Source organism: Colius striatus, chromosome 18 (genome assembly GCF_028858725.1).
Source record: "Colius striatus isolate bColStr4 chromosome 18, bColStr4.1.hap1, whole genome shotgun sequence".
Lineage (NCBI taxonomy): Eukaryota > Metazoa > Chordata > Aves > Coliiformes > Coliidae > Colius > Colius striatus.
In genome coordinates this window covers 9,733,668-9,761,329 of record NC_084776.1, presented here as the reverse complement: position 1 = coordinate 9,761,329, position 27,662 = coordinate 9,733,668, and the positions used below count along the sequence as shown (strand labels likewise).

Here is a 27,662-nt window from a genome sequence, read left to right as displayed (position 1 = left end):
ATGCTTCTCCAATGAGTTCTCAATTATGGTGCTCATCACAGCTAAACAACCTCATTGTTTCACCTATGTAAGCGTTGCTTACTCTTCTACTTCCCTAGTCCCACCCTGACATCTCATGCCCCTGCTCAGTTCTCACTGTCCCTATTTTATCTGATCTGAGTAAAGACCACATTTCAGCCTGCTAGGCATCTTCTGCATCTCTTATCCAACAGCAATGATTTAAATGACCACAGATGTATCAGAGTATATGCAGCAGTGCTGTACTCACAGCAACTCAGACAAAACCATCCCAATACCACAACTTGGTCCCAGTCTCATTCACCCTCATGTCCCACTCACATACAGGATGGTGTGTCCTCTTCCCATCACAGGAGCTTGGGGGGCTACACTACAGAGGAGCCTACACTTTGGGTCAATTCCATAGCTTGCTGGACAGCAGAGCTGGAAAACGCTCAGTGCAGTATGAAGCCAGCAGTGGTAAGTGGTGTGTTCACAGAGCAGTTCATGAGGTCCTCTGACTAACACCTTCTTCAGAAAGAGAGAAGGACCTTGGAAAACGTTTACTTTGAGTGTGCTGGGCTGCAGTCCCACTTTTGGCTCCTTCAAAACCTCCTGTTGGCTGGTCTTCCTCCCTCACTTTTTAGAATGGGTATTTTCCTACTCTTCCTAGGCCTCACCAGTTCCCAGGATCTTCTCAACAGCCTCTTCCTGGGCCCAGCCAGTCTTGCCACCACAGCACCAGGAGGAGAAATTCCAGCAGGATCTCCTTCCATTCCCTTACCTTGCAATGACTCCAGGCAGGGCACTATCAGGTAGTGTTCCCAGCTTCCTGAACTCTGACCTATGTCCCCTTCAGTTCTCTACTTCAACACTCTTTCATGCTTCAATCTTCATTCCCTCTCTATCTACTCTCCCCTACTCTCCTTCCCATTAATTTTTTCAGGTATTATCCCCTTCTCCTATTGGGAGTAGGAGAAAGTGGGAGGAAGATGTGGAAAAATAGTGGTTTTAGCTTTGCTAGGAACAAGTTAACATCCATCCCTAAAGGGGAAAGAAGAACAGAAATCATCATCAATGTAGGTACTTAGAGAAGTTACAGTGTAGTTAGCCTCCTGTCACTTCTGTCCTTGCCTACTAGAAGCTGAGCAAGCACCTCCTGCAGCTTCACTGTCAGTAGAAACAGTGTCAGAACTAGGGTGAGGACAGTAATTTCCAACCTTGGTTTCCAGTGCTTAAGAGTGCTTGTGTTGGAACAGGTAGAGCTAACAACTTCAGGACTGCTGTCTCTTCATTATTACTTAAGGACTGCAACCTAGTCTTAAATGCATTGCCTAATACTTTCTTAATATCTTCCAAAGTGTGAGCATGCTGTAAATAAAGGACAACCTGCTGCTCTTCTTCGAGGTCCAGACCCATGATGAGAAGAGACTTCTTTGTCCTCCTTCTGTCTGTGTTGCTTCAATTCTACTAGCTTAACCTTATGGATCTACTTTCAGCTGAGAATATATTCCATATATTCCTCCATATTCAAAGTAATTCAGTATTCACACATGCTATTCCCTAAAGGAACTAGTGCTGACTACAACAGGACAGCATCAACACATTATGGAAATGCATTGTTTCATATACATATTCCTAAAAATCTGCCATGAACATCTTCAAGGGAACAAAAAAACCCCAATTCTACCTTCCCCAACACACTCAGGATGTTGAGCTAAATAAACCTCTACTCAATGGGAGAGCTCAGGAAAAAGACATGTACCAGTGTAGGAGGAATGTCTTTTATGTTAAATTCTTGTCTTCTGCAGAAGTCAGAGACACACTTACCCTTCCTCCTGAGCAGCCAAGGAATTCTGAGACAGTTTGGACAGGTTCTTAGCATATTCCTCCTCAATCTTTATCCTACACTCACACACACAAAGAGAAAATAAAAAGACAGCAGTAAGTAAGGTTTAAGGCAAAAACCCCCACACATAATTGAAAGAAATTCTCTGCATCTTAACAGATCTTGCAACAGGAATTTTCCTTCCAGTCTCCAGGGCTTGGCAGCACCAGTTTCAGGATCCATCTTTCCCCTCCATATGCTAAAAATGCAGTGGCAAGAGCAGAGATATATGCAGGACAGCATGTGTGATAAAATGAGAAGAAAAACCTACAGTTCTGGAGAGCAAACAACAAGGACAAAGTGTTTCTACTGTGCAACATGGACTGTCTGCAAATCTGGGCTCACTTGAGAAGCATGTCTCTCAGTCTGCTGCTAAATGTGAAGTTGCACACTCTTGAAGGAATGCAAGCACACAGGTGAAATCCAGAAGAGGTTTGGGGTACTGAACTGCACCTTTCCCAGGGACATCAACACTTCCAGCTCCCCATTACAGGTGGCAAAGCTGGTGAAGATGTTGCAGGGGCTTCTGTCACTGATATATGATGATGCAGCCCCTATCCTTCATCCATCCCACCCACTGCCCTGCCTTTCTCTCCCATCACTCAGCTGCTCAACACTAGGAACAGGATCTGAGCTTCCCAGCAGTGGGGATGCAGGAGAGGGAAGCTGTTGGCACACAACCACTATGGGAATGGCTGCAGAGAGAAGAACAAGTGTAGCTATTGAGCAAGAGGTCAAGACTAAATGCTGATTGCACAGCAGGAGAAGGAAACCAGCAGTTGCTGGTTTGAATGCACCATACCCCATGCCTGAAATCCATCTCTGTCTCCCCTGAGTTCTTCTCCTAGTGAAATATTTGCAAGGTAAACACAACTTCAACTAGGGCAAGCAACTGGCTATTTGCAAGTTTTCAAACCAGCTTGTTCAACAGAGCATGTCTGAGAGAGAGCTGGGTTGCACCCAGGTGGAGCAACTCCCAACTCTGTGCTAACTGCATACAAGCAGGGGAAAAACCTGCATTGAAATCCACCTCCTTCCAGTGAGAGGACAGAAGGTGGGATATTTTTGGCATGCCCATTTGCAGTAGCTAGTTGAACAAATACTGTTATGTGTGGCATATTCAAGACAAAAACAGTCCCTTTGATCTAGCTAAGAGGGTCTGATATCCTGGGCTGCTGAAAATATGATCTGGAGGTCACTCTGTTGAGATGCAGCTGGTTAAGGTCCAAGGTTGATACACAGTTCAGCATGGCACAGCACAACTACAGACCTCACTCAGCATGGGGGGTTCCCCTTCTTCCCTCTCAGATGAGAACAAAGCCAGCTCCCCACATCTGCTGTAGCAAGACCAACAAATACAGTTCAGCACCAAAGGCTGCACTGTGGTTAGGACCTCACTATGAAAAGGGCTTTATCCAGGCACATTTCACCTGACCTACCTTAAATACCTTCTTCAGGATGAGACTAATCTTATCTCAGAAGTTACAATTTCTATGGACTGGGAAAGCAAGCACAGGTAAACTATACTAAAGATACAACTATCTAAATGTAGCTGAGAGAAATGCTTAAGTGTAAGACACTAAAGTGTCCAGCCCAAAGCCAGGGATCACTGCTTTTGCCTCAGTTACCAGGAGTTCCCAATCAAAGGTCTGGTTCTTGTCCTTCACCATCCTTGCTGGATTTTGGCTTAAGGATGTCTGAGTGATTTCCTTCTGGATGCTAGGTGTGCAAAGGTGATAGCTGGTCTGCTGCCTGTTCTGAGCTGCCTGTACAGACAGATCCTCACAGAATTTGTCTCATGAACACAGGAATAACCATCTTCCAACATAAAAGTCTGCTGTGAAAAGAATTAATCTTAAAATCCCCATGAAGTTGTTCCTTGGCACTGTTGTAGCTGGGGAAGGACTGAATACAGCAAGCCTCAGGATTTTCAGACTCACACACAAGACACACTGTGTTTGCTGCCATCAGTGCCTGTCCTAAGCACGGCACCCAACATACAAAGCCACTGGCTTCAATGGAAGCTTTGAGCCAGGCTCTGGGATTTCAAGTATCACTTGTACTGCAGGTGGATGGTACTACTAGCAGAGCAGACTTGCTGGCAAGGGGGCATAACAATAACAAAACAACAATACAAAGGTGAATTGGTTATTGCTTAAGAGCCTCAGTTCTAAGACATCAGTTGTTCCACCCCAACCTCTCATCCTGTCACCATCTGTGGCCAAAACACCTTCAACACCTTGAAAGAGGCTAAAAAAAAACCAAAGATGAAGGCATATCTCAAAAAGGGAAAGAAATACTGTCTCCTAGCCCTGGCTGGTACAAACATCCTGCAAACACGTTAGTACACGGAGTCCAGAGCCTTGTGAGCCTTCCTCCAGAAATCCACACAGCTGTTTCTCAGTTACTCCACTTTCACACCAAAAAAACACTCTAAGTTTCTTGTTTCCACTAACTTGTTTGAAAACTTTCACAATTTCACTCCCTGTGTAGACAGAAGCATTACAGATTACAAGCTAATTTTGACCTACACTGTCTTGACTTTACTGGTTCTGGTTGCTCTTTGGATGTTTATTCCCTGCTCTCTTGTGTTTTCTTTTAAAAATGAAGTACTTTGTGTGCTCACACTCAAATAGTTTCAGTCATATCATGTTATAATGGATGAAGAAAAATTAGAGAGCTACAGAGGGAGGCAAAGATGATCTGATGTGACTATCATGAAAGAAGAAACTAAATAGATTAAGACAACACGAGGAACATGGAGACAAGGCGATGGAAGATATCTGACATACATCTACACAGTCATCACTGCATGAAGACACTGACTATGAGTCTTTATACACTATTTCTCCAGATTAGGAAGCAACAATGAAATTAGCAGACAATAGAAACATAATTACTTTTCCTGTGGTGCATAAATTGCCAAACTCTTCTACACATTGCTGCAGTGGTCAAAAAAAGACTTAAAAAGAATAGAAAAACAAGGGGATGTTTACAAGTATGTGCTGAACATGGCAGACCTAAGGCAAGCTCTGGCTCTGGAAATCCCCAAACTTCTGGTTATTGGAAGCTGGGACAGAGACTGTCATGCTCTTATGCCCTCAGTACTGCCTTGGTCTGATTAAAGCCAGCAGGCTACACAGATCTTCACCAAACTCACTACAGCCATTCTCTTGCTTGTGTTTCTTTTCACGTAGCTAAATAATCTGCTATTTACTTTAAATTTAAGTATAGCCCAGCTCAACTAAAAAGCAAGTGGCCAAAAGACTAAGAACTTGTTCCTTTGTTAATAAAAACAGTGTTTCTTATACTCAGAGAGCCTGATGCTGTTCAGGGAAGTCTGCAGATTTCCTTGACCCTTCTGGAGTGTTTACTTGAATGCAAATGCTGGACCAGCATTTTCCCTTTTGATTTAAAGTAGTTCTTTCTTTCTTTCACACCCACATCCTTGATCCTTCAGTTCAGTCAATTTACTAATTATTTTCCTTCTTTTCTTGCTGTCTTATTAAAATTTAAAGCCTGTCTTATAACCCTACCGCTGGCAACAAGAACTAAATGAGCTCAGTCTAAGGTTGCTATTTACAAGTAGCTCCTCTAAAAGCATCTACCTGATAAACTAAATTTCAGTTACTATTGGCTCTTGTTGGATATTTGATGAAGAAATCTAGTTTTCATGTCTCATCCCAACTTCCTATTTAAAGCTATTTTTATTAGCTGCCTGAACCCCACTTCCAGGAGGCTGGTTGTACAGATGGAGAGAATTTTTCTGGACATGAAAACCTGCAGTTACACACGGTCTTCTATTCCCAAAGACACTTGATGGACACTATGAATATTTTACCATACTTCTTTCCTCTTAGCTGGGAATGTAAAGGTTCCCCTGATGGCCTGAGCTCTCATTTCCATGAGTAACTTCTCCAGCTATACATTGTCCTCCTCCTTTTCCACACAGAGTAATCCTAAATCATTTGTTCCATACAGAAGAAAAATATATTACTCTTTTTATAACTCCCATCTAGATCCTCTTCATAGTCAGTTCTAATTTGTTTCCAGCACACAGTTTATCTCTTCTGTCTTTTCTTCTATAACATACCTACTTCTTCCTCTACTGAGGACACAAACAAGTCTCAGAGATGTTCCGTCCTTGCTTTCTCCCATTTCACTCCAACTTTTCCTATTTCTGAATGTGAATGTTCCTTTCTTTTGTTTCTGCCAGATCTCATTCTATATTACTTTCTTTGGAGCAGCTCTCCTGCACTTTTCCCTGGCCATGGCTGTAACAATTCTGCTTGCCTTCTCCTCATCTTCTAGCTTAGCAAAACTATTTCTCAACAGTATCTTCTTTTTGCCAGCTGATCCCTTCTTCTACCTGCACCTTCTGGTCACACTTTTTCAGAGAGGCAATGGTCTCTCAGACTGTCTTATGTCAAATCCAGTGAGAACCACATGTGGATGCTGAACACTCTGCACCTCCTGTCTCTGTTACCTGTGCTATACTTTGCATTTCTGCACCGCTGACATATCCCTAATACTAAAAAAACAAAGACAAGGTGAATAAAACAAATTACAAATGAAAGCAGCTATGTGCAAGTTCTGCCCAGTTGAACTGTCCCCCAACCACCAAAACAGGTGCCTGTTAGTTGCCTCATTAATTACTTCCAACACTACTGATTTGCACCAGCACAGCCACGCTGTGTCTGCAGCAGTGGAGCAAGAACATCAACTCAGCAGCAAGCACCAACACAGAGGCAATAGCAGATGACAGCAGCTCCTTCAACTGATGCAATTACCTCTAGGAGACAACATCCATCAGAGTGCTCTGCCTAACATTGTTCCTGATGGGCTGTTCTCAAGTTTTGAGAGTCATTCTCAACATGATTTATACTGGCTTGGACACATGACACGTGATTTCAAATGACACTGACACTACTTATGAGTCATGATGTCACATCATGTCCTGTATGTAGTTGAACTGGGCATCTATCAACTGTCTGGTGCTCAGTGCACTTGCCATGTCAGCAGAGCAACAGAGACCACTAATAGCCTTCTGGCATCTTCTGGTAGTGACATCTGCCTTTATGACTTGGGGTTCACTCTAAATATCTGTATGTGTAGTTTAGCTCCATAACTGTAAGTCCTAAGGGATGTCCCTTACATCTTCCCCTAGGAAATCATGCCTATGCTCCATGTCAACAAACTGCTTCCCTGTTTTTCCAGACAAAGTATTTCCTTTCCAAATATCACCCCTACCCTGATTTTTTCCATGTCCATCTTTTATCCTTGAATCTGCAGCTTAAAACCTTCTTGGTTGCTTCTATCTAAATGGACAGCCTGTGGGCAATGCATCTGGGACAGGCACAGCAGGAGAGACAAGTGAGAGCTGGGAAAGGCTGGAGAGTGTGGATGGCTTTCAAAGAAATATTAAATGTTCTTTAACAATTAGTAGCATATCTTTTGCACAGTTTAAGCTACATCATTAATGCACCAAAGATAAAGAAATGCTGTAAATAGTTTATTTGAGAGCAGATGCTAGTTACCTTTCTCGAACAAACTCTGCCATTTCTTTCTGCATTTGTTTCCCTTTAAGTTGCTTTTGAAGAAGAATTTCAAATCCAGACACTGTATTGTTCCCTTGTGAATCCTTCTTATCAGCCTGGAAGGAAAAAGGAAGTTCATTAAGGAGATATGGGCATCAAAACCACAGACAGACAGTTCCCTGCAGCAATTGCCCAAGGAGTCTGAGCAATGGGCAGCAGTGGTGTCCCAAGAGCCCTCCTCCAATGGACACAGCACCTCAGCCCCTCTCAGGAATAGTTCAACACTTTTTTCTTTCCTTCTCCTCTTATTCCTTTTGTTTGTTTGTTTTACAGTTATCTTTAGCTCGTATAAAACTATGCTGAAGACAAAGCAGCATCCTCGCTTTCCCTTCTGCCCATGGCCTTTCAGAGCCGATATGCCCTTGGCTGGCTCCACCAAGCACGAGCCCTGATGGCTCACCCTGCAAAGAGAAGAAAGGATCCTGCAGTCAGCACAAGGGAACTGCTGGGGGAGAGAGGAGGATACTGCTGCTCATTTCAGGGTAATACAGCCCTAAATTATCTTTAATAGATTGTCAAGTCCAACCCTGATTTGCACTCAGAAACACAGAGCCAGTGTGCACAGATCTGCTGTGAAGCAGGCTAAAACAACTTGTTCAACAGATTACATCCATACAGCTCATCTTTCACTGTTTCCTACACAGCCTTTTCCACCCTTTGCTCCACTGAGTTCAGGGTTGCTACAAGCCACACCACAGTCATCTCTCTGTTCTCTCTTTTCTCTCTCCTCTCTGCACTTTCCTACTTCAGATTTTTATTTCCTATCCTCTACCAGCAAACAGACCTGGAGAACACTTTCCTAAGGACTACAGGTTTTGCTCCAATAACCTTAGTGCTGCACGTTTGTACAGAGAAAAACGCCCCAATAATCAATGTGTGAGACTTATAGGATGCCACACCAAGCACTGGGCAGCTGAGATAATGTGAGGAGTAGAGCTGATTGAAGGAGGGTGAGTCATGGGCAGACCATGGAAGACAAGGTCAAAAAAAGAAGAAAGCCTGGGAGCAGAGCTGTGGGAGGATACAAATTTGCAGAAGAAAGGCAGTTTTAAGTGGAATTTCATTGAGAGTGAGATGTGAACCAAACCCAAGCAGCTAAGCAGTGGCCAACCTAAATCAAAAGAACCAAGCCAGACAGTGACTTCTCTAGGACATATGCAAAATAGAAGCCATTAATTTACAGCTCATTGGGATCAGAAGTCTGGAAGAAACTGAAGAAACTTTGATGGCTTGGTAACGTGACCATTTGCAAGTACATCAGTTAATTTTGGCAAGTCAGTGCCATCAGTCCCCACAGCAATGCTGAGCACACATGAGGTGCTGCTGTGCCTCCAATAACTACACTTCATTAAGTGAAGCTCTTCTTTCTTTTAATGGAAAAGCTTTGATAACTGATAATACAAATGAAATCCATAAAGTCTTCATTGTTGAGATAGTATTCCACCTGCCCTATAAAAAAATCAGCTTTCCAGTGGGGGGCTTTTTCTCTCAGCTCCACACTTGAAGGACTACTGTATCATTTTAACCTGATTCAGGATCCTGAAAGCGGAGCTAAGCATGAGATGGTACAAACAGAAATACAGCCACTGGAGACTTCTTGTGCTGAAAGCTGCATTAAAACTACTCAATTTAAAAGCTAATGGCCCTGTCCTTCACAGACCTCTTCCTTTAAAGAAGCCATTTATCATCTCGCCTCCAGAATATCCCAAGGGAGTGAGTTTTGCAATTTAACACACAGTCTGTAACTATCTGCTTCCTTGTGCACCCCTGACACTCATCCTCTGGGAAACACTGAAATTATATTCCCTCTCAGCCAACTTGCTATCTCCCCTCCTGCTGCACAGTCCTTTTGGCTGAGGCATTTTGAGACGTGCAGTTTGTCTCACGTTGTCCCCAATTCCTGACCAAAACCATCTCCTGACAGCTGACTTTGCCTTTATGGTCATTCTTCCAATAATCACATTTGAGACTGGTTAGATGGTTTCCACCTGATCTTCATTGATGTCTTCAGTCTCCTTGGTGTTGCCCTAACACACTGCATTTCAGCCCAAATTCTTCTTTACCCTGTTCCACCAATGAAGCTGTTTGTTCCACTTTTTCAGCAGCTCAGGAGCTGCAATGTGGCATGTGGCTGGCTGCCTACTTACCCAGAAATAATCACAGTAGCTCCACTCCGAAGGCTTCAGCAACTGCTGCTCTGGCATTACGTCAGGGTGGGGGAAAGTCACACAGTTTATCTGTGGGGGAAAAAAAAAGCAAAAGAGAGTTAGAAGGTAATGAACTTTAGCTGTTGATGAGAAATATACAAATGGAAGGTTATATACACACACTTTCAAACAGACAATCCACAGTGAATGCATGTCAGTGATGGTTGTTGCATGGGAACAGCAGCTCAGTGTTCCCAGAAAGCTCCTCTGAGGAACTGCTCAGAGAGAAACAAACTACCCACTGCACATGAGGGAAATCTGCTTGATTTGGAAATCACCACAGAGGGAGTTCTCCTGGATCCCTAACAAACTGTTGTAAAAACCCTGACGTGGAACACCTTGAGCACATCCTGAACACAAGAAATGCTGTGAGCAGGAGAGAGCACTGAAGAGAGCACTGCTGACATATCTCACCAGAAAATCTTGGCTCTGTTAGCTCTGTTCTTATAGGATTACAAGAAAAAAGTGTTATTTTTTTCAGTGCAACAGCCCTTGCATTTACCCCAGAGTCCTTTTTAGATGAAAGTCATGCTCTCTGCAGAAAGGAACGGGGACTGTCTACAGTCAGCAAGCCTTCAGTGCACAAACCCCACTGCAGTTTGTGAGACAGGACTCATCATACAGTCATTAAACAAAGGAATAAAGGAGTACAAGTGCTCATTAAGTTATTGCAGTAGAAAATGTAGCCTGATAAAAGCACAGTGGAAGCAAAGAGCATGACAGCTACAGAATAACTCTGGACGCAGTTAAGCCCTTCAGGGGAAGCACCAGCAAGAGTCAGAGCTCACTGCCAGTATATAATGCTCACCTAAAATTTCTGCTAGACAGGCAAACTAAAAGATTTGCCCTCTTATTGTATGTGCAGGTTCACTGGACACTAAGAACACTTCTATATTCATCAAGGAACCAACAGAAATTGGAGATGGAAGACTCACAAATATAACTGTATGGGTTTGTGGGTTTGTTTGGACCAGTTAACAGCTCACAGGAAATCCAAACCCAAAGCTGTGGGCAGCATTAGGACAGCTGCACAGGCAGACCTAAGGGTAGTGCTTACACAAAGTGAATCTGCCTTTAGGCTATTCAGAGAGGATCAAAACCAACAGGGCAACATGCTGGGAAGTGCTGACACTGTAAACCCACCATGCTAAAGCAATGCAGACAAAGCCTTTAGCTGATACAACGCTTCCTACAAACCCACATTATGTCTGCTGCTGTCTGCCCATCATCAAGTTTCAGTGTCTGTCCTGAATGTAATGCAAGAATTTTCTCCATCTGCTTTCTCCACAAAAATCCCTCTGCCCACAGCATGCCAGGTCCATCTCAAAGCAGGCTGAAGGCTCTATAAGGATGGTGGCTTTGGCTGTCACCTCAGCTAGATCCTAAATCATGCATGTTTCTTTCCAGCTTCCTTCCAGCTCCCACTGTACTTCAATCTGATCTGCAGGAGGTCAGAGTCCACGGCTCTCACTTCCCTACCACTCTGCAGTCAGAAGCCATGCATTGGTGAGCCTTCATCTCCAACCAGAGACAGGCTCCAACAGCTAAACAGCCCCAACAACAGGCAGCAGGAGCTGCTCCAAACACCTCCCTGTTCCGTCATGTCGTACCCATCAGAAATGCCACACATCAGGAGCTTGGTTCAGAGTGGGAAGGCTGCCTGCCAGAGGTGCTGGTGCTCACCCTCTCTGGGCACCCCACACCCCTGCAGCATCAGGGAACATTCCAGCAATGGGCCCCTGTGTTATCCCAGACTGACCTCTGTCACCACCACACCATTCAGCACAAAGCCCCTCCATAAGGAACATTTCACCGATGCCTTCTGCTTCTGCTAAAGTTTTGCTCCTCTTCTGCCCCTTCCCTGACAGCTCAGTTATCTCAGGACAGCACTGCAAGCCCAAATTGCCCTGTTTACAAGGCTGGGTAGGTTGGGTTACCTTCCCTTCTCCATCCAGCGATTACCATATCTAAAAGCCTGCAAGCAGATCCCATCCAGAAGAGAGAAGCTGGCAGCTCCACTCTGGGCACAAGCAGCACAGACAGGGGCGTACAGAGCTGCTGTGGGCACTGCCAAGCACTGGTGCTAGGCACTTCTGCTGCTCTGTCTTATCAGAACAGTCCTCTCACCCCCACAAGGAAGCTTCACAATCCAAATGTCTTAAAGATATTGGTTAAAAACCCTGAGTCAAAGTGCTGCTTTCACACAGTGTCTGACAAGCACCAACCTGGACCAGTGCTGGACTGGTGCACCAGGGTGGACACAGAAAAGGCTCCACAGATCACCAAATCAATGTCACTGCTGCTGATGGGCTGGGAGAGTATCTCAGCATGTCCCTGTGCTGTCACAGACACACACTATTTCTCAAATAACACAATATATTGTAGTTTAGCTTTTAAAGAGTGAGATGGCCTCATAACCCAGACACAATTGCTCTGCTGCCACATCTCATAGGAGGCCAATTGCTAACTGTGAGTGAATAATGTTGCAGCTCATCCTCCCAGAGCAGGGGAGAGAGGGAAAACAAAGTATTCTTAGCAATGACAATGTTAAAGGTAATCATGCAAAGGTATATGATGTCAAGACAGGTTTAATCAGCATCTGGCTTTGAGGATTTCTGGCTTTGATGCTTCATTTCACACTCACTGAATAAAAAACTTGGATGACAGCCACAGGTCACTCAGACACCAGCCTTTCCAGCTCCTCCAGCCTCCTCAGCATATCCATCCCCTGCAGCACCTCCATCATGTGAAGCCTCTGCAGCCTATCCAACACCTCCAGCCTACACAAAACCCTGCTCTGTGCACAGCTACCACGTGTGCTTACACAACATACCTTGTGAGCATCCAGGGCAAGGTGCTGCCTCTGAGAGTAGACTGACAAGGTCCATAGTTCAAGTTAAAAACAGCAGCAGAAAGCAAAAGAGGTAAAGAGACTGCATGGAAGTTTTAGGGACACAGGACATGATTCACATCTCCCCATCAGGAGCACCCACACTGCAGTGGTGAAGGGAAAAGCTCCTTTGGTTTCTACCTATCCTCTTATTGGCAGTCTTGCAGAGAATGGCTAGGAAGTCCCCTGTGCAAACACTGCTGAGTGGAATTTTGTGTTGCCCAAGACAATTTATTTCAACTGAGAAAGGACTACATGCTTCCCAGGAAGGCAGTAGTGTTTTTGAGGCAGAATTCTAGAGCTCAACACTGTATCCAGTGACAAGAAAGGAAACAAATAACTCCTGAGTGTATTTTGCAGCCTTTACCATAAGACTGGGCATTATTGCACTGTGCAACAGGGCATGGAGGTGACATGCTGCAGGGAGTATGTAACAGTGGCACACCAGTGTCTCCCTGCAACTTAAAAACCCATGAAGGGAAACTGCAAGGGAATTTAATATTCCCTGCTAAAAACAGCACCTGTTTCACAAAACCTAAATCTGTGTCGGATGGAAGCTGTTTATAAACTTTAAGACTCTTGTTTATATCACTAATGTCCTGAAGAAATAAACAGTCACTGGAAGTGTCCCCACTCGGACTGGCGATGGGCCAAATGCACCACAGCACATCCACGCACACAGCAGGGAGAGGAATGGGGAGTACACATGTCAACAGGGTTGAGGCATATGTTTCTCAAAGAGTGTCATCAAGCTCAAAGTTTTATGAATAAATCAAACATCCTTCAGTTCTCAGAAGCTTGTACTTAATTGCCTAGAAACAATGCTGGATTGTCTGGAAAAAGTCATGAGGCCATTTGTGTTTAGTATCACATTTACAAGGGAATTGGTGGCAGAATTTGAAAAGCAAAAAGCAGAGGCTGTTGCAATTAAAAAAAAAAGAGGCTATTTGGGTGGTAAATAGAACTTAACAGACTTAAGAGTTTTCTACACAAATTCCTGGAGAAGGCATGAATGAATATTTTTAAAACTCTAGGAATATTACTAAAAATGATATGTAACTAGGTAGGAAATCCTGTGACTCTTTCCTTTCATCACCAAAGTTTTCTTAAACAAGAGCTCTTGGATCTGTGTATGTGAACCTTTCCAAAACCTCTCAGGGTTTCCCAGCAGGGAGGGTAACACGAGGCTGGGACTGAGCAGGACATGGCCACATGCCAGTAGTGGAGTGACCACATCTTGCTCTCCTCCCAGTCCTCTCTGAAATGCTCCTTTTCTTGTTTCTAAAATCAAAGGCAGCTGAAAGAAAAAGCACCATGGTTCACCAGCTTAGTCCCACTGATGAGTTTTTTGACTGATGTTAAAGAGACCCAACACATCTCACAGTGCTATCCTGTGTTCAACAGCATTAAATACCTCTATCAGTCGCACAGACAGTGACACCCCCTCTCTGTGTGAGGGACCACTGCTCTCACTAACTGCATCCCTGACAGCCCATTCTGCTACATGCAAGGGGCCAAATTCAAACAACAGGACAGTTGCAGTCCTGATCTCTTTCAGTAACACTGACTAGCCAACAAGGTCTGAACAAAAGCATGCAGAAGCCATCACAGATGTGATTGTCAGTAAGGAATAAATCAAATTAAAACACAGATCTCAGTTGATGATGGAGTCACAGAACTTTAGAAGAAACATGGCATTACAACCCACATTATATTTGCACAGCCTCTGCTGGGACAACTGAGGTGATAATCAGCCTCATCATGATATTAAGTCCTCATCCAGCCTCCTCATTGATAAAAATCATGGCTGTTGTCAGCATGCAACAAAGCAAAATTAATGACAAGACATTAGCAAGGCATACTCCAAATATAAGCTAAGCAAACATGCCAGAGGACAGCAGCATGTCCTGCCAGCTGCCAATGGACAGGAGTAGCACCATGAAACCTGTGTGAGAGACACTGGATCGCTGAGGCTGGGAGAAGGTACACAGGTAGAGAAGACAGACTGTGAAAAACATGGTGACACCAAAGCCCAGGGAGAGGAGATGAAAACCAGACAAGCAACACAAATTGATGCATTTCTCTTGACAAGGCTGCCATGTACTAAACTCAACAAACAGATTAAAACACTTCTGCTTTTATACTGATCAAGAGTAAAAGCAATCATCCACTTAACAGCTAAATACTCCATCTTACATTTCACAAGAGTACATCAGTAGTGATGGCAAAAGAGCTGTTTATGTTGTAGGTGACTCTTGATTACGTCTGAGATGCAAAAGGGCGACAGAAGAAGTCCCAGGGAGGCAGGTGAGCACACGGGATTTACACAAGAGCAGCGTGCAGGGGAGCAAGAAACTTTGCTGGGTTGGACATGCACATTCCCTTTGTAGATTTCAAAGTTCTCTGTAGGCTTTGAAGTTGCTACTGGCACTCACCAGTAAATGAGACATGGCCAAAGCAACATGAATGAAACAAGTACAATTTGGTCGAGGCTTAGATAATCAACGACACGTTTATTACATAAGACACTATAGAAATAAATGAGCAGACAGTGGGTGAGCTCACTGTGCTGTGCTAAAGTGACTAAACCAGGGCAACGTTCTTGCTCATTTCTTCAACTTAAAAAAGCAGATTATTTTTCCTGATCTCTGCACATTCACAGCACCTTAAAACACAGCACAGCTGTGCCAGACAGCCTAGTTTCAGTATCTGCCTCACAATTTCAGCTGAGACCTGCAAAGTACAAAGCCAGCTTCACTAGATGTTATGAGTTCACCTGCCAAATGGAACCATTTGTGCAAAACTGCCTTATGCAAAGGCTGGAGGAGGTATCAGAAGAGCTTAAGCACAGACAAAGGCTCGGGCAGTTTTACATCTACTCAGATAAGGAAGCCCAGCTAGTCTTTGTCTAGGTAGCTTCAACATCATGAGTCCACATTAGTTTTAGCATTGGCAGGGTGATGACATGGGGAGAACAGCCAACTGAAGTCCTGATCACTAACCTAGCCAATTGATAAGCTTCCTATTTCAAAGCGAAGATTCTGCCAAAAGCGATTAGAAGCTCTCTTCATTTGCTCTGGCTGTAGAAAGGTCCAGAGCTGATTTGGTCAGAGTCTGCCAAAGCAGGGGATTTCTGACAGCTTCTGCTATGCAGTCAGCCCTGGGGTGGAAGGGAGAATGGTGCCAAACCTCCAGCCTCATCCTGTGCCGCAGAGCACACCAGCAGAACATCCCAAGTTACTGCGTGTGGGCTGCCTCTCTTCCCATCTGCAGCACATGTTCATTATGTGTCCAACATACGCAATATAAATGCCAGAAAAAACCCACACTCAGACATACCCTATCATCCCATAGGTTTATTGCTCTTTAAATGAGACATAGCTCCATCCCTGAGTCGATATTCCCTCGTTTCTTCTCCATTTAACTCCTCCTCACCTATGTTAAAGAAGCTTCAGCTTCCACAGGAACCCACAGCCAGAGAAACAGCTCTTCACAAAACCATCCAGTCTAAAACTAAGGACTGCACCTTGAAAGTAACTGCAAAATCAACAGAGAGCTCAGACCACAGACCTGCACTGCTGCTTCCTAGGTAAGCATCAATAATTTGTGCAAGCAGCAGTTTCATAACAGCCTCTGAAAGAGCCCAGCAGGGTTTTACCTTCCAAAGAAAACAGACACCACAGCATTGGTAAGATCCATTTACCAAAGAGAAAACACCAAGCTGTTGTTCTTGTTGGGTGCATACAGATGAGGAATATTCCAACTCCCATCTGACTTTATGATTTCCAGAGCATAGGATCCCAAATGGCTATTTGGATGTAGAGAAGTCAGATGCATTCCTAGGAAGATGGGAACAAACTCCCACTTCTCTGCTGAAAGCAGTGAAACAGAGACAGCCAGGCTGCAGGCACTGGTCAGGCTGGACCTCACCTGATGTCTGCTGTTTGCATATCACAGGATTTCAGTTTGAGGGGAGGATTGCTGGACTGAAAGCCCCAAAGTTAATCACAGAATTCCCCTCTGCAAGAAGAGGTTCTGCCTGAGCACTGCTACAGACCAAGGAAAAAACATCTGACAGCAAGCTAAGGATGTGCCCTGCAGCTCTGTTAACCAGAACATCCCAACGTCAGCTTGAGTGGCAGCGAACAAATATAACCTCCTAGGAGACAGGGAGGGAAATTACATTACAGTTGATGCTCACTATGAGAATGTTGTTTTTCACAATGCTGCTTTGATGCAGGCAATGGCTTGGAGCAAACAGCTGTTAAAATTAGCTTGTTTTTGTCTGTCTGATGCATCGTACTTGAAAGCTTTGGACTTCTGCTGGAGAAATGTACACCCAGTGACCCTGACATAACGCACAAGACTGTTGCTTTACAGACGCTACATGGCACATGGGCTTGCAAGTAAGACAGTGAAAACCACCTTCCGTGAACAGCCTGAATCCTCACTCATGTAAGCAGAAAGTATTCCAGAAAAACAAATGCTGTCACTCCTGTGTTGCACCCTCCAAGCCAGTGCAACCCTGCCTGGGACCGTAGCTGGTCTCTCCAGACATATATTCAGCCCATGGTTTGCTCTTGCTCCTTCAACTCAGGTGGGCAAGGGGCTGCATGAAGTGGCTCAGACACATTTCTAGCCCACTGTAGCACTCGAGGCCCTGCAGCTGATTCCCCTGGATATTTGCAAATCTGCTCAAACCTACAGATTTATATTTACTTCACAACATACAATACACTAATCAACAGCAATAACACCTTTTTTTTTGGTAACAACTGCTTCAGATAACCAAGTGAACTACTGAAGATAGCTTTTTTTCCCCAGGCAATGACTGACCTGTGCTCCAGTCAGACACCTGTACGTGCTCTTTTGAACCCTTGCCTGGCACCAAAAACCCGGGGAATCATGCCCATTGATAGATAAATCGACAGGCTGTGCGTGATGATGCAGACAAGCACCTTCTCCTCATGCTAACAGTTAACAACGATGTATAACATGAGTTTGTTCCTTTTGTTCTCGTGGATTTTATAGCCTGCCAATGCTTGCAGCCGTAAGCATGTTTATTGCCTCTCCTTTATCACTGCAATTCATTTATCTGCTCATTTATCTTCTTTATTACTCCCTTTTAAATAAGCCTTTCTATTCTCAGCCACTTTCATCAATCTATTTTGATTTCCTTCCCGTTTTTAAACATCTGTCCCGCACTGGGGAGTCCAGAAATGTGAACCATGTCCCAGATGAGGTCACCTGGCATACAAAACACACTAATTGCTGTAAACATGATACTGAGAACTTCTTAATCGAGTCAGCTGCATTTAATTACTAACATTAAAAGCAAGTGTAAGATTAACTTGATAGTGGAATCTAAAATCTTTGCCTATACTTCCCATCAAAAATCTTCCCTTGGACACTGGCAAAGAAAAATACCTTTCAACGTCTCTTTGGGGAAAAATTCTGCCCTGCCAGGGCAAGACTCCATCGGGGACGGGGGATGGTTCCCTGAGGAAGTTTGCTCAGGACACACCTGGTTCATAGACAGCATCATCTGATTTCGCGTTCTCCTTCCTCCGTCTGTCCTTTCCGCTCGCTCATCCCAGAACCACCAGAATCAAAGCGAAAATGATACCGGAATTCCGCCCAGCACGGAGATCCCAAACCCTCCCTGGGCTCCGGACTTTAATTAGTACTTAAACACTCAAACTAGTGGCGGTGGAGGCTCTGCCCGCCCGCCTCCCCCAGCCCCCCTGGCCCAAGCTCCGATGCCCCGCCGGACTCACCGTCAGGCTGCTCTCCTTGCTGTGCCGCCGCGGTGCCGCCGGGGACCCGGGGGTCTGTGGAGACAAGCGGAACGCATCGTCACGGCCGCTCTCCGAGCCCAGCATGGCGGGCGAGGGCCGCGCAGGGCGGGCGCTAGGCGGACCCCATGGCCCGGCAGCACGGCGCGGCTCGGCGCGGCTCGGCACGGTTCGGCGCGCCTCGGCAACGCTGGGCACGAATCAGTGCGGCGAGGCAACGCTGGCTAAAAGTTAGCGCGGCGAGGCTTGGCACCTCTGGACGCGGCACAGCTCAGCACGGCTCGGCACCGCCGGACGCGGCACAGCTCAGCACGGCTCGGCACCGCTGGCCGCGGCACAGACCAGCACGGCTCGGCACCGCCGGACGCGGCACAGCTCAGCACGGCTTGGCACCGCTGGCCGCGGCACAGACCAGCACGGCTCTGCACCGCACGATGCACCTCGTGCGGGAGCGGGAGGCGGTGCCGGCGCCCGCAGAGCGCCTCCCCTCGCCGCCGCCAGCCCGCGCGGCCAATGGCGGGCCGTGCCGGGCCGGGCCGTGCTGAGCTGTGCCGGGCTGCCCGCCCGCCCCTCCGCCTGCGGCCGAGCCCTCGGGGCGGCCCCGGCCCCGCGCTCCGCCTCTCGATCACGCCGCGCCGGGCTGTTGGGGGATGCTGGAGGGGGCCGACCCGCGTTGCCGGGGAGGTGCGGGCGCCCCATCGCCCCCGTTGCGGTCCTGCCCCGGCGTCCCGAGGGCTGTCGGCCGGGGAGCGGCGGGAGCCAGCACGGGCTGGCACCGCGCTGCGCTGCCCCGTGTGCCGCTGCCCTGGCACCGCGGCCGCAGCGCTGCTGCGGGAGGGCAGTGTGGGTGCCGTGCCCCGCACAGCTCCGTGCGGGCTGCAGCCGCAGCCACGGCAGCAGCAACGGGCCCGGGGCCGGTTTGCGACGGGCCCGCCGCTGGCCCGCGGGACGCCGGCTGCCCGAGCTCTGCCGCTGCTCCCTTTGTGGCAGTTGTGACAACCTGAACGGGCAGCATTTAGCTGCTCTCTAGGAAGCCATAAACAAGGCCTGGCCCTGCGCCCAGCACTGCACAGCTCTGTGTTCTCAGTTGTGGCTTTTTCCCCCTCGACCTGTTTCCAAGAAATGTGGCTGCGCCTGCCTGAGGGATCTTGCCAGCGTTTGTTTGCATGATGGCTGCTGCCCAGGTCTAAGAAAGCATCCTGGAAGCTGCTCTGCAGCAGGCAGCCTGTGCCAGGGACAGAGAAGGAGGTAGTCAAGCCAAAGCAGCTCGGGATGGCCCAAGACAGGCAAGTAGGAGAAGGACTGACCAAAAGTATATGAGACTTTGAGAGTGCAGAGAACAGTATCTTGCAACCAAGTCAGATGTTTTCCTTACTAAGGACTCTTCTGCAAAAGCAGACATAGATCCCAGAAAACAGGTTCCCAAGCGGGCGTGGACACAAGCTGCTCTTAGAATTAATGGCACCAGCACCTAGTTATAGATTCAAAACTAGTTACAAGTTCAAAGCAGGAATGAAGCCAGGACTTCAATTTGGAAAAACCTGTAATAAAGGAGAGATGGAAGGAAAGTATCATGGAGGCTGTTGAATGAGAAAAGCCATGAAAGTGTCAGTGCATGGCAGTGGACTCTGCATATATCTCAGATGTAAATTTGACCAAAAAGGTGGCTATAAACTTGAGTCAGACTCAGCATGATAAAAATAGAAAGCGGCAAGTGTTGCTACAAAGGAAGTTCTGGGGGAGTCAGTTAATCTGACTTGTGTACCAAGCCAACTGCAAAAACATTGTGAATCAGATACCTTAAGAAATGATTTTTTTCTTTGCAAAAAGGATTAACACAGCTTTTTATAAAGGAAGTCACAGCCTGCAAGATTATTCAGGTTCTCTGAGAGAGTCACAGTAGACATGTGGACAGGGGTGTCTGGTAATGTGCTACATCAGTTGCTAAAATGCTTTTGTCCTAGTTTAGGTGCCCACATTCTCTGCCTCCAGCCCGCTCAAACTGCTCAGAAAAGAAGCATCACAGACAGTTAAGTGCAAGATGTTTGATGTGGAAAGAAGGGAGAGTCCAAAGTGGTACAGTCCAAAGACTGTACCATGAATCCACTGGTGGGGAAGCAAACCTAGAAATGCTGCCTTAGCTGAAACAGCACACATAAAGGTGAAGTGGAAGGTCACTACCTAGAAGGCAATGGGCAAGAAAGTGGGTGAAGGAAAACACTTGGCAGACATCACAAAATTTAGACCAAGAAATAAGGAACATTAGAGGGATGATGAGAGCAAGAGGCAAGCCAAGGCAGCATGGTAGCAGCACAAAAATCTGACATGCATTTCCCTGGGAGTATTTAAGCAGTTTCACTGCAGAATAACCTACTGGTTTAATACAGAAATGAAACAAAGAACTTGGGTCTGGTACCATCGGGTGGAAAAATGCCAGAAGGCAGGGAAGCACAACCCAAGGGGAGTGCAACCCACCAGCTATTCAACTGCTGCAGTCTTAGCAGGGAGCAAAGAAGAGTTTCATGGGAGGAGCTGGAAGAGGGCCCTGTGCTGGATCTGCAGACCTGCAGGGAAGACTCTCCCAGGGACATGAAGTGATGCAAGAAAAAGTGCAGGGATAGTTACTGAAAGTTTGGACAGCTGGGGAGGGGAGACTGGCTGTCCACGGGTCAGCATTTGGAACGCCAGCCCAGGGTGATGAGATGGGTGAGGCACAGGCTATGTAAGGCACAGAGGAGGGCCTGTAAAAGGACATGTGAGAATGGATGAAGTAATTGAGAAAAAAGCTTTGGACAAATTCTTTGTGAATTCTGTCTTTGGGAGGGAAAGTTGGAGCTGCATGAAAATACAATGAGATACAGATATGGGCAGATGTGGGAGTCTACAGAGAGAGGACTGTGCTGGAGACAGGCCCAGGCTTCAGGCTGGAGTGGCAGGAGAATTTGTAGGGTTGTTAATAGTGACTGAAAGGGCATGGTGGATTTTCAGAAATGAGTGATAGGACAAAAAATTCCAAAGCATCCTGCATTCCATGCTGTTTTACCAGTTGGACCTGAAAACTAACTACGTTAGATGCAGCAAATTTGTCTGATCTAATAGTTTCTAAAAGAAAATGCCTATTGACCTCCTGCTCTGGGCAGATTCCTAAACTGCTGAAGTGAAGACACATTTGTGCTTGAACACCATTGGCTTTTCCCCAAAAAACTTACCTGAGGGTCTGCACTGGCTTTTCGGAGGCTCACATGACCAGAGTCAAGCTGGTGTACCGGGGTCCCGGAGATGTGGTAGCCATTCACTGTAAGAACAGATGGACTGTTAGCAGCACATTCATATCACTGAATACACAGATAGAAATCACAGTGCTTTTTTGGAGTGTTCACTGCCTCCAGCCTAAGAAACTATGGATGCTTCTCCTCATACAGCCTGGTAATGTGATGTGTCAGCTCCAACTCTGCAAGATCCAGAACTGGACTCTACAGAAAGCTCAGCTCATGGGCCCACTCCTGCACTCTGGATCCTACACCAGGCTCTTATCAGGACTTATGACAGGAGTTACTGAGTGAGAAAGAGACAAGAAAAAGAGACCTCCAAATTCAAAAGAGTTGGTAAATGCTTCATTGTGCACATCTGCTCTTCTTGGAAAAGCTACAGTCAGGTCACATCCCTCTGCAGCTTTTTGCTTTCCTTGCCCTGGCAGAAAGCAGGACTGGGAAAGGCAGCCTGTCCTTCCCTCCCAGAGCTGGCACCCCACTGGCTTCCTGGGCCACCATCTGCCTCTGTGCTCCAAGGAAGGAGCCATCTCAGCTCTGAGCAGATGCTTCAGACAACCATCCAGAAGATACACCATCAGGGAAACAACAGGCAAGAAGGTGTATCAGAAGGGAAAGCCCCACCATGTTTACTCTGGTACATTCATGTGACCGTGTACTTCAAGTGTACATCCCACATAATCACAACATTTTCCTTTGCTCCGCTCAGTGGTAGAGAAGCAGATTCACCCAATGCAGCGGTCAGCCAGAGCATCAAACAGTACCTGCAGAACTCTTCTGTGACACAGGGCTCTTTGGAGTCCCAGGCACACTGCTTGGCCGCTCCCAGGTCGTTTCTGTTGAAGGGAAACATCTATGTAAGGGTGACAGAAGCCTTGCACACACACCAGTTATGTCTATTACACACATAGAAACGGGTCAGACCCTTAGTGTTCTCTGAAGCAGGTTGTCCCACTGTGAGGGAAATGCCTGCACCTCCCTGCACTTCCCATCTCCTCCCATCTCTTTCTGCTGTCGCTCCCTTGGCAGACAGCTGAGATAGGTGGAAACAGAGCAGATTGAGAGCTGCATCACTGGTTCTTCCAGTGCAGGTTTGCCCCAGGGCTGTGCTCAACAAGAAAGCAGAGATGCAGCTGTAGCACAGATCACTGCTTGTAAGCTGACTCCACGATCTTTGAAGACAGCCTTTCCAGGTGTAGTTAAATCAAGCCCAGCCTATGATCCTACCTGCAGCCCTCTGCAGACACAGAGACCTGCCTGCAGCCCAGATAGACGTGGTCCTTACCCTGAGAACAAGGACCACGCAGTGGCAGTGCCTTTGCCCCTGCTCTTTGAGGCATGAAAGGCAGCTGTGAATGATTCAGAGAGGTGGTTTTAGTGATACATACACAGTCCATCACATTTCTTTTCCTCAAAAATGCTACTTCCCTGGCAAATTTTCTTTTTTCCACTTGGGTCCTATAGCAGCTGGGATATGTAAATGTATGTCACAACAGTTTTGCTAGTGAAAAGACTGCTGCTGCTTTTCCTCACTCAGTTTGCTCTGTTGTTTAACCATTCTGCTCATTTTCTCAGGAAATGGAAAATTATTTTTGACCACATGCTAAACAGAGAGGATTTAATTGCAAGACTTTGTAAAAGTTGCAAACAGAGTTAGAACAGCAACTTCTGCAGAAGTCTTGCTAGAAAGCCCAAGCCACCATCCCTTTTGAATAAACATACTGGTAGCAAACCAGATAAATAATACTGACTGTCTGCCAATGTAAAATAAAGAAATAAGCAAGTGAGTCTCATCAAGTCAAATTACTATTTTGGCCACTTAATTTGAAACTGCCATTCCCAAAGTTCCAACCAACAGCCACCTAATCCTGCCAAAGCCTGAAATCCTGCATCTCCAAACTCTGGATGAACATAGTCATGTGGTAATGGAGCAAGAAAGGCTGAAAGAGGGCTTGAGCATAAAAGTTTAGGGTTGGGAGTCAGCACTTCCATCAGGACATGTAAAGCCTCCTGTCCTGGGTAAGTGCTTATTTGAGCAACAAAGGGTTAATGGGCTTCAAGAGCCATTGAAGGCCTATTGGGTAAAAAAAGGATTAATGTTTTATCTGTCTTTATATATAAATTCATGCACATATATACACATAGAGATGTCCTCAAGGATTGTTTTGGTTCCTGGATAGGTTGGATCAATGGGCTGAGGCCAGTTGTATGAGGTTTAACAAGGCCAGGTGCTGGATGCTGCACCTGAGCCACAACTATTCCATGCAATGCTTGGGGAAGACTGGCTGGAAAGCTGCCCAGAGGGAAAGGACCTAGGGATATTGATCAACAGCATCTGAACCTGAGCCAGCAGTGTACCCTGGCGGCCAAAAAGGCCAAGGACATCCTGGATTGCATTAGAAATAGTGTGGCAGCAGGACCAGGGCACTGATTGTCCTCCTCTGTTCAGCTCTGGTGAAGATGAACCTTGAGAGTTGTGTTTAGTGTTGGGCCCCTCACTGCCAGAGGGACACTGAGAGTCTGGAGTGTATTCAGAGACAGGCATCAGAGCTAGAGAAGGGGCTGGAGCACAAGTGTGATGGGGAGCAGCTGAGGGACCTGGGGGTGTCTGGTCTGGAGGAGGCTGAGGGGAGACAGGAGCAATCTGACACTCCCTGGCAGGAGGCTGCAGGGAGCTGGGAGTGGGTCTCTGCTTCCAAGTAACAAGTGACAGGAGAAAATGGCCTCAAGTTGCCCCAGGGGAGGTTGAGATTGGAGCTGAGGCAGAACTGTTTCCCTGAGAGGGGTGTCAGCCCCTGTGCCAGGCTGCCCAGGGAGCTGGGGGAGTGCCCAGCCATGGAGCTGAGGTGCTGAAGGCCATGGGTTAGTGGTGAGCTTGTCAGTGTGAAGAGAGGAGTTGGGCTTGATGGTCTTACAGTTTTTTTTCAACTAAAATGATTCTGTGATTCCTTATTTCAGGAAAAGACTCAAGATTACACATCCCAAATGGGGAAAGGTGCCATCCCCCATACCTGTGATGCCCAGATCCTTGAGACACACACCCTGCTTCCCCCTCTCTCCCCTTCTTCCCAAGCCACAGCACACTTTTTCTTGCAAAGAAAAATACTTTGAGCTTTATTTTTCCTTGCAAGTGCAAAACCTGGTGGACTACAAGCTTTGATGAATCACGGGGAAAAATGTTAATCTTGCTCAGCTTTTTGTGAATTGGGTTGCAAGTTAATAAATTCCATGCTAGGTCAACGATGAAGAACTGGAATGTGTTTTAACTAAACAGAAGGAAAATCAAATGCTAAGAGTTGCCTTTTATGAGTCAGTTTGTCTTGGCTTCAAATGCACAAGTGAGTGGTTAATTAAAGACAAATTCTAATGTACGTTTATTGTAATGCAAAGGTAAACAATGGAATGTGCTACCCACGGGGCTGGTAGATTATTTTTCTAATGTAAATTGTTGATTAATAATGCTATTTGACTTCATTGAAGTGTAATGTCTTAAAGAGTGGCTTCTGGAAATTTGTGTGGAAGGGCTGTGATGTCCAGTCATACTGTGCTGATGCCCAGTCAGTGGGGTAACATGCTTTGGTCAGAACTGACTTTATCAGCAAAAACAGTTACATTCATATTTGGTTTGGGGTTTTTTTTTCATGAAAGCTTATCTGTCTACAATTTTGTAATCATTTTTGGAACTGTGCAGAGGAATGTACCTAAAAACCTAAGAAATATATTTGAAATTTCATTACTTGGTTTAAATTAGCAGCTGCTTCTTGGATCTGGTCTCTACTTCACCTGCTAGCTGCTGTGAAGCTGGTGTCAAGTGCCTAATTCTCCCCCTTTGCCATACAGAAAGCCCAGAGGGCAGAAACTTTATACATGAAAGAGCAGTGCCCAATGGTTAGTATATTATCTAGTACAATCCAAAATACTCAGTCTTGACAAATTTAGTAAGGTGATTGGAGAGCTACACACATTGAAAAATAAAAGCTATAAAAATGCCTAAAATAGAATAACATCTTGTATTGGGTAGGAAATGAAAAGAAGAAGACTTTTAACCCTATTTACTGTGAGAATCCTCTTCAGTGCTCAGAGTAACAGATTATTCTGTCAGCCCAAGCAGGGATAGGAAGTAACCTGGATCAGCACTGCACTGCTGTAATGCCATCTGCTGGAAGCAACTACATTTACCAAGACAAAGCTGTGACATTACAAATTTCTCTGCAGTTTAGTCATTATTAGAAGTGAAGGAGGGTGGTGTGGTGTGATTTTTTCCCACAACTACACAGGAAATGCTTGGTGAGACATACCACCCTCCTTGATATAGCAAAGACAGAACCTTGTGTTGGTGTACCAATTGCAGCCTTTGATCTTGGAAAACCTGAAGACTACTTGTAACCCTGTGGTAAAACAATGATCACTGCTATTAGGGATAGATTAAATATTGGACAAGATTTTCTATTGCATCCAATTTTCCAGAGAGGATTTTGGAAAGCATGTGATTTAACACTGGCAGACTATCACTGACAAGTTCTATCCTCCCTTAGCAGACACATGTTAACTATTCTACTTAGCCAATGAGGGAAAGGAATAATCAGTAGTTTCCTTCTCCCTCTCTGGACTGTGGAGGATGTCTGTGAACAGAAAGAAGTCCTGAAGTCTTGAGAGATACCTGGAGATTAGTTACTGAACAGCAAGGCAGCAGAAACCCACTTGTTCAAACTGAAATGACATAGTGAGAAGAAAAATAGTTACAAGGCCCAAGCTATACATGCCAAGAGAACCAAAGAGAGTTTTCACAGATGTGATTTAACATTTCCTCTCAAAGCAAAGCGGAAACCTGTGGTGTTTGGAGGAAGAAAGTTCACTTTGCATCTGTTTGGCAGAAAGAGAAATGACATGATGTATCAGGCTTTCGGATAGCCACACACTCTGGGAAGTCATGTTAGTCAAGAAACAGTTTCTGAGGAGATCCCAATGCAGATGATGTTTGTGATCAAAGTGTAGCAGCTGGAAGAGGAATTTTGTGCCCTTTCTCCATGAATTCAGAGGTCAAAGCACCTGCTTTCCAGTCTGAATACACTTCATCAGCCAAACAGGGCTTTGAGGTCTAGCATAATCCCTTCTGAGTATGTTTACACTGCTTTCAGGAATGGATTTGGTACCTCTGCATGATGTCACGTGTAGTTCTACCTTAAGAGCTAAATGCTCCACAGTTTCATTGGCCAAACTATGAGAACAGGGCAGAGAAAGCCAGAAGACCTCTGGGTTTCCTTACTGTGCAGAAACTTTCCCTAGTCTCAAGGATCTGTAGCTGCTACAATGTGTCACCCAGCTACTGGTATAAAGACATGCTATCTCATGTCTTTATAAATAGGTTTGGAGCTTGTTTTGCTTTTAACAGCAATAAAACTGTAATGCTGAGCAGCTCCAAACCCAGTTTCTGCTCTGAATGGCGAGAAGCTGTGCAGGCTGCACAGGTCACTCTGACATTAAGAACTGCAACAGAACTTGTCACTCCTCAATGCCACAAGAAGAAACCCTGAAAGCTTCTCCCAAATTGTTCCTCAAAACATGCATAATTAGAGGTGAAATTTGCAGCAGCACAGAGCAAGCCTCACAGTCTTTCCTCATTGTTTTTGGATTCACTTTGTTCTCGCCAATGGCATGTAGGAGTCACCTGTACATGCAGTTTGCACACCTCCTAGCCTTCCTTTGTTGCTCCACTGCATCTCCATAGGCTTTCAGCAAGGCTTGTGGCCTGCCAGTGACTCCCCAAAGTGCCAAACTGGTTGGAGCTGTGAGTTGAAGGAATGCAAACAGCCCTACTTCGGAAACAGGTTTCCTTTAACTGCAACACTACACTCCCCAGTCCAAATCTCCAGGGTGCTTGAAGCCACCCCACTCTGCTGGCTTTGCTGGAAGCAAACCTCACCTTGCTAGCTGGAAACAAGGTTCTGTCAGTGCCCTCACACCTTATCTCCCCTTTCTGACTAAGATCTTCACCACATTTGTGATGAATCAGAAAGTA

The 27,662-nt window shown here is 45.9% G+C and overlaps 1 protein-coding gene across 5 annotated transcripts in view; it reads right to left on the bottom strand.

The window, feature by feature from the left end:
• The window catches only part of GAS7 (growth arrest specific 7), a 98,193-nt gene that overhangs the window by 18,340 nt on the left and 52,191 nt on the right, over positions 1-27,662 (bottom strand). For 4 of the 5 annotated variants that reach the window (XM_062010494.1, XM_062010495.1, XM_062010497.1 and 1 more), the window contains exons 3-8: positions 22,408-22,479; positions 21,584-21,669; positions 18,357-18,410; positions 9,630-9,719; positions 7,423-7,538; positions 1,828-1,902 (exon numbers count right to left, since the gene is read on the bottom strand). In XM_062010494.1, coding sequence (XP_061866478.1) covers positions 1,828-1,902; positions 7,423-7,538; positions 9,630-9,719; positions 18,357-18,410; positions 21,584-21,669; positions 22,408-22,479 — 493 coding nt within the window. The remainder of the gene's footprint in view (positions 1-1,827; positions 1,903-7,422; positions 7,539-9,629; positions 9,720-18,356; positions 18,411-21,583; positions 21,670-22,407; positions 22,480-27,662) is intronic. The other variant, XM_062010496.1, reaches the window with a different exon arrangement.